The sequence below is a fragment of the Bombyx mori genome, chromosome 12, assembly GCF_030269925.1.
Source record: "Bombyx mori chromosome 12, ASM3026992v2".
Lineage (NCBI taxonomy): Eukaryota > Metazoa > Arthropoda > Insecta > Lepidoptera > Bombycidae > Bombyx > Bombyx mori.
The window spans coordinates 10,134,314-10,155,819 of NC_085118.1; the positions used below are offsets into that span (position 1 = coordinate 10,134,314).

Here is a 21,506-nt window from a genome sequence, read left to right on the forward strand (position 1 = left end):
GCTTCGCTGAATTTACCGCTGGATCGGGATCGCGACTCACTGAGAAGATCCAGCGAGAAACTCAGTATGCTCACAATTTACTCCGAGCTAATTTTATTTAAATTTTAGGGACGAGGCCAAGAAATGGCTCTTTCATATATGCTAAACAGCTACTGTGCCACTATTATTATCCGTTTAATCTGCGAGAAACACTTTAGTATCAAATTAAAACAATGTACACTTGACACCTCGCATTCCCGCTCAAAAATGTCGATACTGAATCTGAATTTTTAACAATATGTCACCAACCCTAGCGTAGTGTTTTTACGCCATTTTACGCCTTAAACTAATCTGTGTTTCGATTTCTATGGTCTAATCTTTGACTGAAATAACAAATATAGAAATTGTTGTTGACTGTTGTTATTTGAATTTAAAACAAAAATGTAAACAAAATCTTGGACAGTAAGATGAGTGGAATTAATGATTACAAACACTTTTTCCCTATTGACGGCATACAGAAAGTATGCGATTTATTTGAAAAACAGCTACGCAGTGACAAAGAGGCGGATTTAGCATTATTCTCCATTATTGTCGGTGCGGTTGAAAACAATTTAACAAATATTAAAATAGGTGATAAAGATGTGAATTTGCATTCAAATAATTTCGTTAAAATGAAATTTCCATGTATTGAATGGGATGAAGTGCGTTCGCTTCATGAACGATTTGTTAACCTCATGCGTACCGGCGTAGATGCAAAGCTCCTGAGTGGCGCTTACGCTACAAGAGATTTAGTTAAAAAGGTTGCGGACGTCGTCTGGAATTCATTAACTCGCAGTTATTACAAAGACCGGGCGCATTTGCAGTCTATTTACAGTTTCTTAACAGGCAATAAGTTAGATTGTTTTGGTGTTGCATTTGCTGTTACTGCTGGTTGTCAAGTATTGGGTAAACAAGACGTACATCTCGCTTTGTCTGAAGATCATGCCTGGGTAGTTTTTGGACAAGATGGAAAGGAAACGGCAGAAGTAAGGTTCATAAATTTCTAAAATCTTTACTTTTTTTTAAGGTAGATTTTACTTATTGTGGTACTTTATTCCTAATACTAGTCATACACCTGCATTAACAGATAAGAACATTTTCTTAGAAACTTATTTTTTTTATTTATATTTGCTTTTCGCTGTCAGCATTGAATTCAATAAATACTTTGGTCTTGAAAGTCAACAATACCAGATTTATATATTAAACTTAGTAGTTTTTTTTTTGCACTAGATGAGTAAACTAGGTCACAACTCACTTAAAGCCAATAGACAACAATATGGATCCAGCCAACAACCACATGAGGTTGAAGTTTCTATTTATATAAGTAATTTGTGAATATTTCTAAGTAAATATTTATTTGGTAGGATTGCCACCCACGTGTTGGATTTAAATACTAGGCATAGGCCCATTGCTCAATATGACTATACTGAGCATCTTATTCTTGAGCCAGTGCTGACTTCCACTAAATGATATAATAATTATTAAATTTGTTATTATTATGATATCGACCAGTTCTTGATACTTTAACTTTGATAAAGTTCAATATATATTTATTAACATTATTACATAGATTTTTAAAGTAGCAATAAAATTATGAATCCTAAATTGTGTTATGAAAAATTTCAAAGGTTAGAACACTATAATAGCCTGCTCATTCTTATTAATAGTTCCAATGCTGATGTCACAAATGGTTCTTGAAGATATATGTTGAAAACTTTTTGGATAGTTTTTATCTCTAGAATGAAAATTTAAAATATCTGTGATTCAATAATTTTCCATAATATTAGGTGACTTGGCATGGTAAAGGCAATGAAGACAAAAGAGGCAGGTCAGTCGGAGATGGTGTATCAGCTCGGTCGTGGTTGTACGTTGCAGGGAAACCAGTAGTATGCACAAGGGTAATGGAGTTGGCAGCACTGGTATCGTCAATTAATACAACTTTAACTCAAACTGTGGATGTGCATGAAGTAGCTCAAATGCAACATAAACTCCTCTGGTTACTTTATGATAGTGGTAATACTTAATTATTAATTTCTAAATACCTATTAATATGCTTAAATGTTTATAATTAAACAAGTTATGGGTTAATGACCTTAATGATAATGGTTAATACCTATTTGGCAAACATGCAAATGCAATAGTTATATTATATATATTTAAGATACTCATACTTGATGTTAAATGGTTACAGGAGCCCATAGACATCAATGTAAATGCCATCATCCAACTTGAGATATTAAGATAGTCTTAATTGAATTGTATAACAGCTGTCTCAGCTTAGAAACCAGTAGCCACAGTAACTAGAATAATTGTTTCATGGCTTTTCTTGATATAACTCCTATGTCTATCATGTTACAAAATCAATAAAATTCTGTACTACATTTTAGGATATTTGGATGCATACCCAATGGCATTGGGCAACTTAGCTGATCTAGATGATTATATGAAAGTACCAAATATAACAAAAGAAAATAATACAACCTCAAGTACTGATGATATCTCCAATGTACAAATGGACAATACACAGAGACCAGATGTAGCTGGGCTTTATGCTCAGGCTATTAAATCTGCCAAAACATATTATGATGATCGACATGTTTATCCTTACACACTCCAAGGAGGATATTATCACCGCCAAAAGATGTATAAAGAAGCGTTCCATGCATGGGCATCAGCTGGTGACGTTATTAGGCAGTTTGTATACTTATTCACTACATAATTAAATATTGATGATGTATCTATGTCCATTTTAAACTATAAACACAAATAGTTTATATTATAAATGCATGATATTCCAAATAACAAATTGAAGTCTCAAACTAATTTGGTCTCTGATTCAATACACTGCACAGAAAATTTTCTGGAAAAGGACATTAGGTCAAGGAAAATTTCCAATATAAAAAACCATGCTTGACAAAAATCTTTACATTGCTCATAATGTAACAATTAGAAATGAATTGATGTCTGGGAATTATGGTTTCGAAAGACTGGAAGCCAACTAGTATTTTCCTTTGTGACATATTGCAGTATAAATATTTATGCTTATTTTAGTATAGTTGTTGCACAGTATGACCACACGTGGCCTTTATTTGTAGTTGTAATCGTAAATAAACATTTTCGTTAGTTTACTAGTAGTGGTGTGCACTGGTTCTCAAAAACCCGTTAATCACCAGTTAGGTTAGGGTGAGTACCGGAGTTTAATCGGTGTTTCTCGTAACTGGGTTATTTGATTGGCAAAAATTTCTGAACGAATTATTTAGTCGCGGCCCGTCTTATTCCATGCGGGGATTACCCCTTTACGGTCGAGGCTGTAATGCGGTGAAATTTCGTTCGTTTCATTAGTACATGGTGGTAATTTTAATTGGTTGGCTTATATTGCTTTATTATACGCTCAAAAAACAATAGCTTCAGGTACAGACTACAGAGTTAATATAAGAAAAATTGTAAACAGTGAGAAAAAAGTGTGACACGTGGCTTCAAAGCAACATTTTAGATAAGTACGTAAGCAGTACATCCTAGTAATAGGTGGGTAATTGAAATATTTTTTTCCCTCTTAAAGATCCCGACGAACAAAACTAATGCCTGGAGCTGTGGAGATGCTTTGTTTTTTAAACAAGAATTAACATTACTTGATGAATGAAGAAAAAAAAAGGAATTATTGATAGAAAAATTCGAGTTATAACTAGTCAGGTCATAAGTATTGTCACACAGTAAAAACTTTTCTTTTAGAATGCTGGCCACAAAAAAGTTTATTGAATTCGAATTTCGAATTGTTCATGAAAATAAAAATGTATACTTTTAGAATTTTACTCATTTTTAAATATGGAGTGGACGCTTAAAGAAGACCGTGTTACAGTTATTGCGTTGCATCGTTGCGGTTACGCGCCAATTCAAATTTTTAACATACTAAAAATTTTAATATAACCAAAAGATTCGTTTATCGTACCATCAAACGATACAATGAAGACTCTAGTGTAGATGACAGGTCAAGAAGTGGTCGCCCTCGGTCTGTTAGGACTCCAGCAGTGATAAAAGCTGTGAAGGCGCGAATTCAAAGAATTCCCAAACGTAAGCAGAAACTGTTGGCCCTTCAGATGGGGTTAAGCAGAACCACGGTGAAAAGGGTGTTAAATGAAGACTTAGGGCTTCGGGCATATCGAAGAAAAACAGGACATCGTTTGAATGCTCGTCTAATGGACCTGAGACTGAAGAGATGCCGCGCTTTGTTGAAGCGGTACGCGGGAAAAAAATATCGGGAAATTCTTTTTTCGGATGAAAAAATTTTTACCGTAGAAGAGAACTACAAGAAACAAAATGATAAGGTGTACGCATACAGTAGTGAAGAAGCGAGCAACCGTATTCCGCGTGTCCAACGAGGTCATTTTCCATCCTCGCTCATGGTATGGTTGGGAGTTTCTTATTGGGGCTTAAAAGAGGTACATTTTTGTGAGAAAGGTGTAAAAACGAATGCAGTTGTGTATCAAACTACAGTCCTGACGAACCTTGTGGAAACTGTTTCTCATACCATGTTGAATAACAGGCACTGGGTATTCCAACAAGATTCGGCGCCAGCTCATAGAGCGAAGAGCACACAAGACTGGCTGGCGGCGCGTGAAATCGATTTCATCCGGCACGAAGACTGGCCCTCCTCCAGTCCAGATTTGAATCCGTTAGATTACAAGATATGGCAACACTTGGAGGAAAAGGCGTGCTCAAAGCCTCATCCCCATTTGGAGTCACTCAAGACATCCTTGATTAAGGCAGCCGCCGATATTGACATGGACCTCGTTCGTGCTGCGATAGACGACTGGCCGCGCAGATTGAAGGCCTGTATTCAAAATCACGGAGGTCATTTTGAATAAACTTTAGTGTCATAAGAATCTATGTTTTGTTAAGTTCATTTTGGTACCTATATGAATGGTTACATAATGAATAAACTTGTTTCAATTATTTTACATTAAACATGTGACAGAATTTATGACCTGACTGGGTATAAGTAGTTATTTGAGTATGTGCATGCAAACAGTACAATTGCTAAGGTTCTAGGTATAATTGATCTGTTTTAGTTGTAATGTTTATTACTTAGTAGGTCAGGTATTTTCAACTGTTTTTTTTTTAATGAAGTTAAAATTCATATTTCACAAAGCATTGTTTTTTTTCTAAATTTATATTGATATTCTGACTATCCGGAGAAAAACCGGAGACTATAATTAGCTCCGGTACACATCTCTAGTGTGTACCCGACGCGACGGAGCGGTCAGTAGCTACATTAGCGACATATGGCCTACATTGACGCGTCTACAGATTGGTCACTCACACAACTAAGGGCGACACGCATTCGTACTTTGCCACAACTATACACACTTATTCATTTCTATTCGCATTCGGGTAGCACACTTTTAGTCAATGGTTGAGGACGCTTATTTATTTAGTGCTATGCTATTGTAACAAGACGACAGAAAACATTTTTTTGCCAAGTTTGCTTTTGAAAGGCCGGCTTAAATTACAAAATTGCCATATAAAACCTAAAAAAAATTATATGAAAATCAAGGTTTTTAGGGTATGATTCTCGAGACCTCGACATGTAGGTTTAATTAACTCAAAATGGTCAGTATGTTGAGAGGACATGTAGATATCTTAATCTCTATTATAAGAAAAATCAATACACACTTTTTCAATATACTGACTTCTACTAAATATCAGTATTTTTCAGCTATAACTATTCTCGTGACGATGAAGAAATCTACAAGGAATTTGCAGAAATTGCTAATGAACTAATACCACAGTTAATGAAAGCTGAAAGTTCAGGACATTCAGCAAGGTCTATACTGAAGGATCCTGAATGTTTTGCATCACTATTAAGGTAATTTTTTTTCATCCTTTTAAAAACATAACTTATTCAACTGTATGCATGTGTCATTTGCATGCATGTATGCAAATGACAGCTTACTGTCACGGTGTATTGAACTACTACCATAGCCCATAACCACCAAGACGTCATTGCCGCCGCTCTTGAGGTTTGAGACTATAGGTCTAACTACAAGACTTCAGTTAATTTGAATCAGAGATATCGCTGCCATCAAACTGAATTATACGATTGCTCTACAATAGCAATAGAATAGTTGCCGTCATGATATCGGCACGTGCGGGCTTAAATCTTTCCCTCCACTAGCAATATGTTTTTATTCAATAACACTATTTAGGTGGACGAGCTTGGATCTCCCCAGGTGTTATGTGCTTAGTAAGCCCATAGACAACACAAATCGACTGCCGCCACCTTGTGTGGATACAAGGTTGCAATTTCAATTTTGCCATGCGTTCACTATCCGCTCTAAAACCAGTAGAACCTATACCGTGGGCTTCGAAGGCTAAATACCTAGGCGTCACCTCGACAGAGGGATGACATTCGAGTCCCAGATTAAGTAAGAAACATGTCTTGTCGGATCCCCCAGATTCACTCTCGGTGCTTTTAGGTCCTTTAAGCACCGGTCAGCAGTCCTCGTCGAACTCGATCACTACGAAGAGTTCGACTAGCGAACTAACCCATAAACAGCCCACTGAGTTTCTCGCCGTATCTGTTCAGTGGGTCGCGATTCCGATCCGATGGTAGATTCAGCGAAGCACTGCTCTTGCTAGGGCTAGTGGGAAGAGAGAGAAAATAGCCGTATAGCGTAAGATGATTGTGTAAAATTCCAATATTCTTTTTTAGATTTTATGATGGAATCTGTAAATGGGAGGAAGGTAGTCAGACTCCAATACTGCACATAGGTTGGGCAAAGCCGCTTGTGAGCACTATATCGAAGTTTGATGCTGAAGTTAGGGCTCAAGTGTACATAGTATGTCGACCTGATTCTGGTGAAGTTCTCGAACACCAAGAACCGGACGGAGAAAAAAAAGAAACCACAGAAAACGGCAATGAATTAAAAAGTAACAATTCAGAAAACGCAGAAATGACTGTACGTGAACAATTAACGGCCGCTGTGAACAGTCGACCGCGTGTCACGTTATATAGTCATAAAATGGCTGCATTAAAGCCATTGCTGTTAGCAGAAAGACTCAATACGCATGCGTTACAATTACAACTAACAGCTCAAAGTCAGTTACAAAGACCTCAGGTACCAACTAAAAGACGAGACGATGAAGATCAAAATGCTTGTTTCCCGACAGCGCGGGCTAAGAGGGCACGACGTGAACGTTAAGTACCTCCTTCGACATTATCTTCGATAAAAGTCTACACAGAAAAGTGACCTGTTCTGTAGGTAGTTCTTGTAGAGAATGCTTCTTATTTCGTCTTAGAATAAGGATGTTTTGAAATTGATTTTATGTGCTGTTAGAAATTACTGTTGGATAAAAGTAATGTGTAAACAGTCTATAACACTAAACCATCAATTTGTAAAACTAAACAAAAACTACATTATTATTATCTAACAACATTTAATGCTTTCATAAAAATATGCATTTTGGGCATGAAATAATCAATAGTTGTTTTCCTGATTTTCATACATAATATAAAATTGTTATCTAATTTACTATTATGGAACATAACTATTATGAAACAAATAAATTTAGTTTCTTAAAATATATCCTTATAGTTTCATTTTCTGAACCTGTTCACGTTATACCGTAATCTAATGGGTAAGACAACCAGTGCATTCAACACTAATGTTAAATCAGTGCTGAAAACTATGAACTCGCCAATTTTATAAATACGCGTAGTTACAAATCATGAAGGTTCAGTTTTCATGAGTGTGAGCGGATAGTTACCCCCCATCCTCATGTTAATTTTTGACTGCGAAAGATTACAATTGGAGTTTTAACCGTCAAGCGTCGGATGGTTCAGCGATAAAAAAACGCAATTTGGAAACACTCCTTCATGCAAAGTAATTGGGTACATTGTATAATAATAGTTCCCTCTGGGAAAAATTGTAACGATCTCGCCAGTGTAGTGTAGTCAAATATTCCAGATAATAATCTCTTTAAATCGATCCGAATGGAAGTCGAGGGTTTTATTCACAAATGAACGAAGTCAAGAACATTGGTTTCTTTGTTTTTTATCTTTAAAGGACAAAGAAAGGATATGAATCACTGGTGGTAGGACCTCTTGTGAGTCCGCACGGGTAGGTACCACCACCTCGCCTATTTCCACCGTGAAGCAGTAATGCGTTTCGGTTCGAAGGGTGGGGTAGCCGTTGTAACTATACTGAGAACTTATATCTCGAGGTGGGTGGCGCATTTATGTTGTAGATGTCTATGGGCTCCAGTAACCACTTAACACCAGGTGGGCTGTGAGCTCGTCCATCCAAACAATAAAAAAAAAATATCCTATCAATGCATAGAAGAGTCAATTACATTTAAGTAAGTAATTAACCAATTTAACACTATTTTCCAAAACTTTTTGTGCCCATTGCTTTGTGTCATAATATTAGGTTCATTTAGGAACATTTTTAAATATCTTATTCCTAGAGATTTTTATTGTTGCATTTGCAGTGATTACTTTACAGTAGCTCATAGCAAACAGAATGTGAATGTCGTCACTCAACTGAAGTCAACTGGAGACTAAAGTCGAAATCCAGTTATATTGTTCAATTGCAGACTAAACAGGAACATGTGACTTTTCGCGGCAAATTACCCCGGCACAACATAGCCGCTGTCTGCCTTTACTATACCCACTGAAATATGTAAGTGGTGCCATTCTAGGCCACCACACTGCACCCAGTTCACCCATCTACATAAGAAGCTTCAATTGAATATGTACATGTAATTTTACTCATTTACAATTTTTACTTCTAGTTGTTATTCAATACATTAATTTTATCAGGTACAGTAAAAGCTATATGTTATTACATAACTAATTAAAAAATTCAATGATTAAATTCTGAATTAAAATTAAATTAAAAAGCAGAACTTAATAATTTCGATATGTAAGTCCATTTTAGCGGTAGGTATTTAACAAAGTTTGTCACATTCCCCCTGAATGTGCCCAAATATCTATCTCATATAATTTCAGCCTATATCATCTCATTTCATTTTAATTGATTAATGTCTCAAAATAATCAACTTCATTTCATTTTGAACATTTTTAATGAAAGAGAATAAATTAATATACAAAAGAGTAGTCTGTTTGGTATAATACATTCGCATTTCCATTTGGAAAACTACTACATTTACAAACACACGTCAGCCTGAGTCTATCATTTGATTTCATTTTAATTGATTAATGTATCAAAATAACCAACTTCATTTCATTTTGAACATTTTTAATGAAAGAGAATAAATTAATATACAAAAGAGTAGTCTGTTTGGTATGATACATTCGCATTTCCATTTGGAAAACTACTACATTTACAAACACACGTCAGCCTGAGTCTATCATTTGATTTCATTTTAATTGATTAATGTATCAAAATAACCAACTTCATTTCATTTTGAACATTTTTAATGAAAGAGAATAAATTAATATACAAAAGAGTAGTCTGTTTGGTATGATACATTCGCATTTCCATTTGGAAAACTACTACATTTCTTCTTCTTCTTTATTTTTGGCTCTGGCACGTTTTGTGCATTAGCCAGCGTCAAGTAATAATGTTTTTATAATTCGCCGTTTTATTTATTTACAGTTTATAAATAATAAAAAACGAAGGAAACTTATCGCAACAAAACATAAATGATTTAGAACGAATTGAATTTACAAAAAAAATCAGAATAATTATATAACAGGGAAAATAAATCAAAATTATAGTTTAATGTTATTATTTAAAATAAACCTACTTAAAATACTATATACAAGGGGATTAAAATCTCGAAGAAGTAAAGAAATATTAGTAGGAAGGGGAACAGAGACAGATACTAAAGAAGTATATAAGGAAGAATGATCATATAAAGAACAAGCAAAGAAAATATGATTCAGGTCACAATAACTCTCGCCACACTCACAGGCGGTACCAGTTACGATACCAAGTTTGTGCAAATGAACTGGAAGGCTGTTATGTCCCAGACGCATACGAATTATAGTAGAAGTGGCGGTTTTACCAAACGACAATTTGGCAAACCATGGCTTCCTGGGAACGGAAGACTGTATAGCATACAAGAAACGACCCTTAATCCGGCCGCTCTCTTCCCAACACATATTCCACGATTTGTGGAGGCATATGCCGGGCAAAGCAGCAAGATCATGGCCAAAATTCTTGTACGGGTATACGTCACCGGTCACAGTAGCACTGTTGGCCAAACTGTCAGCTTTCACATTTCCAGATATGCCACAGTGACTAGGTACCCAACAAAATGATACTAAATAGTTGTGTGATTGGCAGTGCAACAGCTTTCTCTTACATTCAAATATTACATGAAAAAAAGGGTTAAGTTTTAGTGAAAATTTTGCTAAGCTCTGTAATGCACTTAAGGAATCAGTAAATACAACGGTTTTTTTTAGTTTGAAAGACAGCACATATTCAAGAGCTTTTAATAGTCCAAAACATTCACCGGTAAAGACCGATGATTCCGGAGGTAATTTAATTTTCTGAACTATGTTGTACTGTTTGTGATACACTCCAACACCAACACACCCACTGGAGTGTTTAGATGCATCTGTATAAATTTGATGCCAGTTAGGCCATTTACTATTGACATTGCAATTAAAATTTTCATTGGCATTAAAATCAGATTTTTCAATGCCAAGAGAAAAGCAAATCACTGGAGAAAGTAAGAGAGAATCATAAGAAGCGCCAAATAAAGGAAGCACCTGAAAAGAATGAGTTGGGGCTTGTAATTGTTTGAATTTCAGGAAACTTTTTAACAGACAAGGTAAAGGTTTATGTGAAGAGGGTACTTTTTTAGAAAGAAACTCTAGTTTCGAAATGAGGGGATGATTATGGAACTGAACAATTCTAAAAATGAATCTATCGGACAGATATTGACGTCTTAAGTTTAAAGGAGGGTCACAACATTCTATTTGCAGAGCATTAACCGGACTCGATTTCATGGCACCAGAAACAATCCTCAAAGCCCTAGACTGTATGAGATCTAGTTTTCTAAAGCCAGCCACATTACCTGGGTCTAAGAAAAAGGTCCCAAAATCCAGTACACTTCTAATGACAGCATTATACACCAACCTCAGTGTAGCCGGGTGAGCACCCCACCAAACCCCACCGAGACATCTCAGCATGTTCAAGTTTCGCTCACATTTACTAACCACAAATTCGCAGTGTGGTTGACCCGTTAGTTTAGAATCAAGAATAGCTCCTAAGAACTTAACTTGATTCCTAATGGGTAATATATCCCCATCATATGTTATATTAAGTGAGCAAGGAGTACGGGATTTGGTGAAAAGTACAACAGTACTTTTTGAGGGAGACAGATCAAGGCCATTTGCATCCATCCAGATTTTTAGCAAAGATAAAGAGGAGGAAACATATCGTTCAGCAGTACTTACAGACATATCAGAGGCATAAATAACCAAGTCATCGGCATACTGTAATAAACTTGCTGAATCTCCGACTGAACCTTCTAGATCATATGTATAAATATTGTACAATAAAGGACTCAGAACAGACCCCTGTGGCAAACCTCTCCATACCAGCCTACTAGGCTTATAAGGGCCGCCAACATCTAAAATAATTTTCCTCTCCGAAAGAAGATTTACAATGGAATTAGTTAAAAAATAGGGAACCTTTAATTTATCTAATTTACTTTTTAGAATATGTAATAGAACGTTATCATAAGCCGAATTAATATCCAAAAAAGCAGCAACTACTGACTTTTTATCTGAGAAAGCATTACGAATATCCGTAACTAATATGCCTAAATTGTCCCCCACACTTTTACCTTTTCGAAATCCAAACTGAGTTTGGGACAGATATTCGTTATTTTCTATATACCATTCAAGCCGATTTTTAATTAAATGTTCAACAACTTTTGTGATCACCGATGACAAAACTATCGGACGATATGATTTGATATCAGATTGTACCTTAGACGGCTTTAAAAATGGCAATACTATTTGACTTCGCCATGACGGTGGAATGTCACCTGTCAGTAAAATTTTATTTATTAAATTTAAAAAGTAATTTAATCCTTTTTCGCCAAGGTGAGACAAAAAGGAATATGGAATCCCATCTTCCCCTGGAGCACTGTCTTTGACGTGATTTAATACACCTTTTAACTCCACTAACGTAAAAGTTAGATTTAGAGAAGGGGCATCAGAGTTATATTGCTTATAAGACAGGATAGGATCGTTGAGTGGAGCAGAAGGAGGAGCCAAACGATCAAGGAATTGATCTGCTAATTCTATAGGCAGCAACAATGCGTTAGAAGGATTGACAGCTGATCTAAATCTTTTGATATTTCGCCATATGACAGTAGCATGTGTTTCAGGTGATATAGTGCTACAAAATTTCCTCCACCCGTCAAATTTCTTTTTTTTAAATAGTTTTCTAACCTCTTTCATTATAGTCATTAATGCCTCGTAGTTTTTCATAGACATATTATTGCGATAATTACGCTCTGCTGCCTTGCGTTTCTGTATAGCATTGGTACATTCTTCATCCCACCACGGTGGAGATGACAACTTATTACTACGCGGCTTTTTCTTTGGAAAAACATTATCAGCCGATTCTAACAAAATAGCTTTGAAATAATTATTATCTATGACATTAACTTCTGAGCAATTATTAATTTTCTCTTCTATTAATAACGTGTATTGACTCCATTTAGAGTCTATGATTTTGTGTTTGAGGCGAGAGTTTTGAATACACATTGTATCCTTTTTTTTACAGGGAAATGAAATGATTATGGGATAGTGATCACTATTATAAGTGGAACACAAAGTAGACCAAGATAGAGAAGATGCTAACTGGGGAGTACAAATGGACAGGTCAATGGCACTAATTACTTCACCAGGCTTTGTGAGGCGAGTAGGAGAACCCGAGTTTAAAATGCACAGGCTATACATGTCTAAGATATCTAATAATTCATAACCATAACTATTAGATACTGAACTACCCCAAGATGTGTGATGAGAGTTGAAATCACCCAGAATCATGAAAGGCCGAGGAAGAACTGAAATTAAGTTTTTAATTTCATTGAAGATTTGCAAGGAGGGATGAGGGACATAGATAGAGACAAAACAGATACCATCAACAATAGCTGCAATGACAGAAAAGCAGTTACTATGTGAAGGGAGAGGGAAGGAAGAAAAGGTGCTAGAGTTTCTGATGAGTAGGCATACACCACCATATCCATCAGCCCTGTCTTCTCTTAAGCACGAATAACCAGGGATTTTGAATACAAAATCTGGCTTTAGCCAGGTTTCAGATAGAGAAAATATAAAAGGATTAAAAGTATTTATAATATGTATAATTTCATGCTTTTTGTTTATAATACTGCGGCAATTCCATTGAACTAACTTGTCCATGTTGGCCATTATTAATATTAGTATAAGTACGAATTAAATTAGCAGCGTGGGACGGTATAGATAAATTGGGTTCAGAAAGTAATTTGATCAATATAGTAATTAACTCTGCTATTGTCTGTTGTGAATTTGCATTAGACGAGGATGGTAATGCACATCCATTAGAAGGCTCTGGCATATTGTAGTCCCTTACAAGAGACTCATGTGCTACATGATCAAAACCTTTACTGTGTTGAGGAGGAGTTCTGGGTTTAGTGAAGACTGTTTTTTTATAAGATATTGTACGTGAGGATGGTGAACCAGGCAATACTGTATTTCCACCAGGAACAGATTTAGTTGGGAGAGAGGATACAATATCAGCAAATGATTTAGAAATGGGGGGATGTAATTTTGACGCTTCAATATAGGATAAGCTATTCTCTGCCATTGTTACTTTAATATCTGTTTGTCTCATGTACTCTGGACACTTTTTGCTCGAAGCAAAGTGCAGCCCAGAACATAAGCAGCAAGATACACAGTCTTCCTCCACATTACAAGTATCTCCAGTGTGGCCCTGACCACACTTGAAGCACCTGGGCTTTGACCTACATTGGACCTTGGTGTGCCCAAAGCGGCAACAATTAAAGCACTGGATGGTTGGGTATATATACAATTTAACAGGCATAGAATTATAACACATAAATACACGTTTGGGCAAAACTTGTCCATCAAATGTAAACACGACTGTTTGCGAAGGTTTCCATGTGGGTGTGTTGTTTATCATGACTTTATAGTTTAGTCTTCTAATTTTCAGAATTTCCCCACACCCAATGGGTACATTAGTGTTCTGCATAATATCTTCAGGGGACCACTCAGTTGGGACTCCCCTAACTAAACCCATCCTCGTAATGTTAAAAGTTGGGATAAAAGCCTTCATGTTGTTTGTAGCTAAGCAGTTTGAAGTGACAAAGCTGTTAGCGTCTGTATAATTATTAAAAGAAAGTGTCATTTTATTTCGGCCAATACGTTTCAAACTTCCATTAACAATATTTTTGAAAAAATTTTTTTTTAAAAATCTGCCAAACACAACTGGGTGTAATGTTGTACCATCATCATCAGCAGACTGTATTTTCTGCACGTGTACCACAAACGGGCCGTGGTCATTGGCATCATAACTAGCCCTACCAATTTGTGTGGAGGCTTTATGAGACATATCAGTGGGAGGAACGGGCTTTGAAGATGTATCAGTGCAAGGACCAGGTGCAGGCAAATCAATAGTGCTCTCAGTAAATTCGTCTTTGCATTGACAGTCCGATTGTTTAAATGTTTCTGTATTATTTTTTCTTTTCCTTTTGTTACAATTTTTACAAATTTTGTGGAGCTGGTTACGCTTCAGCTTCCTTTTAGACACCAAAGAGCAGTCAGAATCCATTCCGGATTCGTTGGAGATTGTGACAAATGCAACCGCGGGGGGCGCTGTGCCCCCCGGGTCCGGAGGCTCGTTCATATAAATATAAAAAACTTACCCCAACTCGAAGAAAAAAAGAATAAAATACAAAAAAATTTAAATAATAATAAAAATTACAAATATATACAAGTTTTAACTATTCTGATCACTTAATAGATTAAAAAAAAATATTTTTCAACAAATTCAAACAAAAACCGCGCCCGCCAAATTCAAAGGTTTCCCGCGTTTTTTCGCTCTTCCAGTTTCTAGCAACTACTACATTTACAAACACACGTCAGCCTGAGTCTATGCTGTCAAATTTAAGTTTGCAGGACTTTTTGGCGGGAACGCGAGGATTGAAGTTATGTGATTAAAATTTGTTTTTATTGTCTATTTCATGTTTTTACAGGATTAAATGTGTAATAACAGTGGTTTATTAATTGTTTAGTATCTGTGAAAATGCACAAATGTGGAAAAATATAACGAAGCCGCTGAACGAAACATCTCGGGATCCTCCAAAAAGTCCAGTGAAGAAGTCTCAGTAAATGACCACCATTTTACTGAGATTATAATATTTCATCCCATATCATCTCATGTCATTTCATGCCATGTTTCATATTAATTAACTTCATTTCATATTATCATTTTTCATTTATAAAAGTTTTCATTAAAATTAAAATAAGACTTGACCTAAAGGTCTTACTTACCAGGTTTTAAAAACACAAAAAAAAAGAGTTGCTTGACACATCATTAAAGCGTCATAATTGTCATATTTAACTTACAGAACATAGTGTACGGTATTTAATAAAAAAAACAGGTTTATGCGTTTTACACTAAATGCACTATTCTCAAATATATTAAGTGTATAATCTATGTGCACTACTATTATGCGTAGACATCTCTTAATTTACCAATTTACCAAACCTTCAAATATTCCAATAAAAAAGCATCTTTAGTCTGATGAAATATTAACTGTATTTTATGTGCTCATAAATTATAATCATTTCAACAGAGATGAATAGAAAAAGGAATGTGGCTTTTTCCAAGCCGGAAGACCCTGATTTTCTTAAAAGGTTAAAAAAACAAGTAGGCTATGATGATCGCAATCATAAATTTGATGAACTCGAAAATTCAGAAAAAGATTTTGTAAGCGACGAAGATGACGAACAACCGCAGGTAGTTGTTATAAAGAAAGGCGATCTTACTGCAGAACAAGCTGAAGAAGAGAAAAAAAAGAAAGAGAAGCTTGAATTAGAAACAAAAGCAGATTTAAATCAGCGAATAATCTTTAAATCTAAGACTATTACCACAAAGAAAGACTTAAAGAAAAGTAATAAAAGCGCAAGTAGTTTACCAAAAAGTCATAATTTACTGTCATTTAATCACAATGAGGATGATAATGATGAATGTAATACTGATGAATGAAATCCATAATGTAGCCATTATCAATTGATAATGAATTATATTACTGCGAAGGCTAATGAGTATGGAAATATACCTTATTTGATTGAGTGTGAACTTCATTAAAATTACTTAATCATGTTAAAAACCTACATCTACATCATGATGAAATCTTTCATTTCACTCTGACCAGTCAAACATATGTCAATAAACATATCTAATCTTTCCTTAGGAGTTATGTTTGGCCATTAGGTGTTTATTTAACAATCTATTAAGTTTTACTAGAAATGTATTAAACTTATTAAACACAAAACTTACCAACCTAAAAACTGCACATTGTATAAGGATATTTGTTTTAAGTGGAATTGTGGCTGATAATAAATAAAGAGTGATCATTAAAGATACAAATATGAAAAACTTCTATAAAATGTTTACCATCTTTGGCATATATCAAGACACATTAAATTGAGGGTGTAAGGAAATTCCCCCTTTTTAATCACCTTTTTATTTATTGCATAGATGAGTGAACAAATTCACAGCTGGTATTAAGTGGTTACAGGAGCCCATAGACATCTACAACATAAATGCTGCCATCCCTAGAGGTATGAGTTCCAATGTCTTAGTTTTTACAGTACAATGGCTACCCTACCCTTCAAAATGCATTACTGCTTCACGGCAGAAAGAGGCAGCGTGGTGGTACCTACTCATGTGGACTCACAAGAGGTCCTACCACTAGTAATTATGCAAATTATTATTTTTTGCATTTGATTTTTATTATATGATGTTATTCCTGCACTGTGGAAGTCAATTGTGATCATTTAAGTATGTATTTCATTAGAAAAATGGTACTTGCCAGCGGGAATCTAACACCAGGGCATTGCTAAATACAAATGCACCAGACGTCTTATCCTTTAGGCCACGAAGACTTCAAACCTTCGACCTTGCTGGTGTACAAAAGAAGTTATGAACATATGATGCTTATTTTTTTATTAATATTGTTTTCAGTTTATGCTGGGGTAGTTTATTTCCTATAACAATTCCTCAGATGGCAAGTGGGCCATTTACTTGCTGCCCATTGAGTGGAACAAAATAATATTAAACACTTGTGGCAATAATTTCTCTTGTTTGATATGTGCAATAGGAAATCTTTTATGATTGCAGTACCTCAAATTAAGCATTATGCACAAAATAGGGACTAGTGACTGAGGTAGGGACCACTACTGCCTATGGCAGACCATGAGCAGTAATGTGCTTTGGTTAGAAGGGTAAGGCAGCTGTTCAATTTAAAAAGTTGTGACTTGGTAATCATGTCATAGTGGGTGACAGCATTTACATTGTTGATGTCTATGGGCTCCAATGACGACTTGGTACCAAGTGAGTCATGAGCTCATCTACCCATATTAAAAAAGGGACACCAGAGTAGCTTCAATGCTGCTGCCACATCATTTATAATTCATCCTTTGATATTGTAAAAGCTTTAAGGAAAACATTTTGAAGAACAATGTACAAAATATATTTAAACGGTAATGTATTTTTGTAATAATTACCATCCTTATCAATCAATTGTAATATTTATAATACATAAATAGACAACTACATTAAATATATTTTATATATAAATAACTTTATCTATCTTCTAAAGTTTGTTTTTTTTTCACTTTAGATTTAGGTCCATTTAAATTAACTAAAGTATCACTTCTATAACTAGAATGAATACTTTCAGTATCATTTTCATATTCTAGTAGTTTATGTAGTAAAAACTTTCTCTCATCTTTTACAATCAGAATGCTCTCTTGTATTTTGGCCACCTCATCACATAGTGCTGCGTTTTCCTGCAAATTAAATTAATTTGAATTATTATGTAAATAATAAGTAATTTTACTTTTTCTTGTATATTTTTATAGCTCTTTATAAAGTTCTTAAACTTTACAATGTGAATGGTGCCGGCCACCTTAGTAATATGAGGTAAGTCTTAAATTGTATTGTAGTACAGTTTATAGTTATACTATAGTTGTTTCAGTAGCATTGATAGTTTTTTAAATTGTTAAGTGGTGAACTAGAAAATCATCCTATAGTTGGATAATAAATCATGTCAACCCGTAAACAACATGATAAATGTTGAACATGATTCCTGTTCGATATATTTCTGTGTAAGTTAGCTAATAGATAGAAAAATACATTAACCTATTTCCAGTTTACAAAATGATTCTTCACTGCACAAGATATGCAATGTTATTGTTTATCAACTGCGTTCAGTATTGCCAATCAAATATTAATAAACTTGATTATTTGTCACGTTAATGGGTACTCTTACTCAAGACACCTTACCAATATTAAGCTCTTAATTTTCATTTTCATATATTTGTATTTCTTTCGGCATCGTTTTTTTCTATCAGTTTCAATCTGGCTCTGGCTGCCTAAGTCTATGTTGGAAAATGACTGTGCACACATTTTCTTTAGCAAGTAATTTTTATAAATTGAGAAAACGTATATTTTGTAAGTAACAAAATCTTTTTCAATTTATGAGGTAGGTAGGTATGTACTAGGGATGTAAACCGGTTCGAAGAAAACCGGAGAAAAACCGGTTTTTATACATACCGATAAATACCGGTTTTTATTTAAGAATACCGGTTTTTTAAGCTTTACATTCACAGTTCACACCAGTGCTACCAGATCAAATATACAAGCTACAAATATAAAAAAAAAACCGTGTTTCAGAATCAAATTACCGTGCATTACATTTAAAAACTACAGTGCAATAACCACAATAAGGTTGGTAGACTTTTAGCGTACGAAATGAGGACCGTGACCCAAATATCCACATATCTGCACCCAACACTCAGAAATGGCTTTCGCCAACCAGAGCACATGTTGTCTGCAAAAGAGATGGTGCATCGTGAACTGGGGAATCTTCTTGAAGAATTTTCAACTCTCGCTTTATCATCGGAACAGGCAGAAAAAACCACAAACAATTTTAAAAAGCCTGATATTCTGGATTTTTTGCATTCGCGAAAACGGGATATTCCGAACGCCACGGCGGCCGCAGTGAAGATAGTGCGAATGTATATTGAGACTGAAGCCGCCACAGTAAACTACACCGAAATTGAAAAAAAAAAAAAAATTGCTGGCGCGTGCTATCTATCATCCAGAAGGAGCAGGCTTCTGAATGACGCAGTGGACCAACTATGCCTCTTGCATCAAAATTTTGATTTAATACAATAGTATTATATAAAAAATAAAAAGCTTTTTATTATTGGATAATATATAACTAGTCAGGTCATAAATTCTGTCACATGTTTAATGTAAAATAATTGAAACAAGTTTATTCATTATGTAACCATTCATATACCAAAATGAACTTAACGAAACATAGATTCTTATGACACTAAAGTTTATTCAAAATGACCTCTGTGATTTTGAATACAGGCCTTCAATCTGCGCGGCCAGTCGTCTATCGCAGCACGAACGAGGTCCATGTCAATATCGGCGGCTGCCTTAATCAAGGATGTCTTGAGTGACTCCAAATTGGGATGAGGCTTTGAGCACGCCTTTTCCTCCAAGTGTTGCCATATCTTGTAATCTAACGGATTAAAATCTGGACTGGAGGAGGGCCAGTCTTCGTGCCGGATGAAGTCGATTTCACGCGCCGCCAGCCAGTCTTGTGTGCTCTTCGCTCTATGAGCTGGCGCCGAATCTTGTTGGAATACCCAGTGCCTGTTATTGAACATGGTATGAGAAACAGGTTCCACAAGGTTCGTCAGGACTGTAGTTTGATACACAACTGCATTCGTTTTTACACCTTTCTCACAAAAATGTACCTCTGTTAAGCCCCAATAAGAAACTCCTAACCATACCATGAGCGAGGATGGAAAATGACCTCGTTGGACACGCGGAATACGGTTGCTCGCTTCTTCACTACTGTGTGCGTACACCTTATCATTTTGTTTGTTGTAGCTCTCTTCTACGTTAAAAATTTTTTCATCCGAAAAAAGAATTTCCCGCGTACCGCTTCAACAAAGCGCGGCATCTCTTCAGTCTCAGGTCCATTAGACGAGCATTAAAACGATGTCCTGTTTTTATTCGATATGCCTGAAGCCCTAAGTCTTCATTTAACACCCTTTTCACCGTGGTTCTGCTTAACCCCATCTGAAGGGCCAACAGTTTCTGCTTATGTTTGGGATTTCTTTGAATTCGCGCCTTCACAGCTTTTATCACTGCTGGAGTCCTAACAGACCGAGGGCGACCACTTCTTGACCTGTCATCTACACTAGAGTCTTCATTGTATCGTTTGATGGTACGATAAACGAATCTTTTGGTTATATTCAAATTTTTCAGTATGTTAAGAATTTGAATTGGCGCGTAACCGCAACGATGGAACGCAATAACTGCAGCTTCTTTAAGCGTCCACTCCATATTTAAAAATGAGTAAAATTCTAAAAGTATATATTTTTATTTTCATGAACAATTCGAAATTCGAATTCAATAAACTTTTTTGTGGCCAGCATTCTAAAAGAAAAGTTTTTACTGTGTGACAATACTTATGACCTGACTAGGTATATGATCATTAATCCTATATAAAATATGCTCACCCTATTAATTGTATGAGAAAACTCTTCGCTTGCACGCAAACTTGTTTTATTTAATGATTATTTAGCCTTTATAGAAAAAACCTTAAAAAACCGGTTTTGTGAGAAACAAATCGGTAATAAGCCTTAGCCAGAAATTGTAATCGGTTCACATTACTAGTATGTACCGTGTATAATCTATGGTATGTACCTACTTAATACATACGGACTTTTTGGCGGGAACGCGAGGAGTGAAGTTGTGTGATTTGTTTTATTTTGTCTATTTAGTGTTTCTTCAGGTTAAAATGCGTAATAACAGTGGTTTATTAACTGTTTAATATCTGTGAAAGTGCACAAATGTGGGAAAATGAAACAAAGCCGCTGGACGCAACTTCTCGGGATCCTCCAAAAAGTCCACTGAAAAAATCTTAGTAAATGACCACCATTTTACTGAGATTATATTTCATTTCATATCATCTCATTTAATTTCATCCCAGTTGATTAATGTTTCAAATTAATCATCTTCATTTCATTTCACTCCATAATATCATTTTTCATAAAAATATGAATATCCATTAAAATAAGACATTACTTAAAGGCCTCAGTTACCAGGTCAGAAAGCCCCTTAAAAAAAAATTAATCTGTTTGACTTTTTGGCGGGAACGCAAGGAGTGAAGTTTTGTGATTTGTT

The 21,506-nt window shown here is 35.4% G+C and overlaps 1 protein-coding gene, 1 long non-coding RNA gene and 1 other non-coding gene across 3 annotated transcripts; 2 read left to right on the forward strand and 1 right to left on the reverse strand.

Moving 5' to 3' along the window:
• The first annotated feature begins 113 nt into the window (after positions 1 to 113).
• Positions 114 to 7,601, forward strand: LOC101739588 (menin). The gene is made up of 5 exons (XM_004925480.5): positions 114 to 1,004; positions 1,806 to 2,031; positions 2,406 to 2,712; positions 5,732 to 5,881; positions 6,728 to 7,601. Exons 1-5 carry the CDS (start codon positions 447 to 449, stop codon positions 7,215 to 7,217), a joined length of 1,731 nt encoding a protein of 576 aa, XP_004925537.1. The 5' UTR covers positions 114 to 446; the 3' UTR covers positions 7,218 to 7,601.
• Positions 7,602 to 17,747: 10,146 nt separating this feature from the next.
• Positions 17,748 to 18,831, reverse strand: LOC101739870 (uncharacterized). Its single transcript, XR_009974500.1, has 2 exons — positions 18,579 to 18,831; positions 17,748 to 18,082 (listed from the first exon to the last, which is right to left on the reverse strand). It is a non-coding gene; the product is annotated as an uncharacterized LOC101739870 (transcript).
• On the forward strand, positions 18,077 to 19,492 carry LOC110385076 (uncharacterized). Its single transcript, XR_009974501.1, has 2 exons — positions 18,077 to 18,215; positions 18,969 to 19,492. It is a non-coding gene; the product is annotated as an uncharacterized LOC110385076 (long non-coding RNA).
• The last annotated feature ends 2,014 nt before the right edge of the window (positions 19,493 to 21,506 follow it).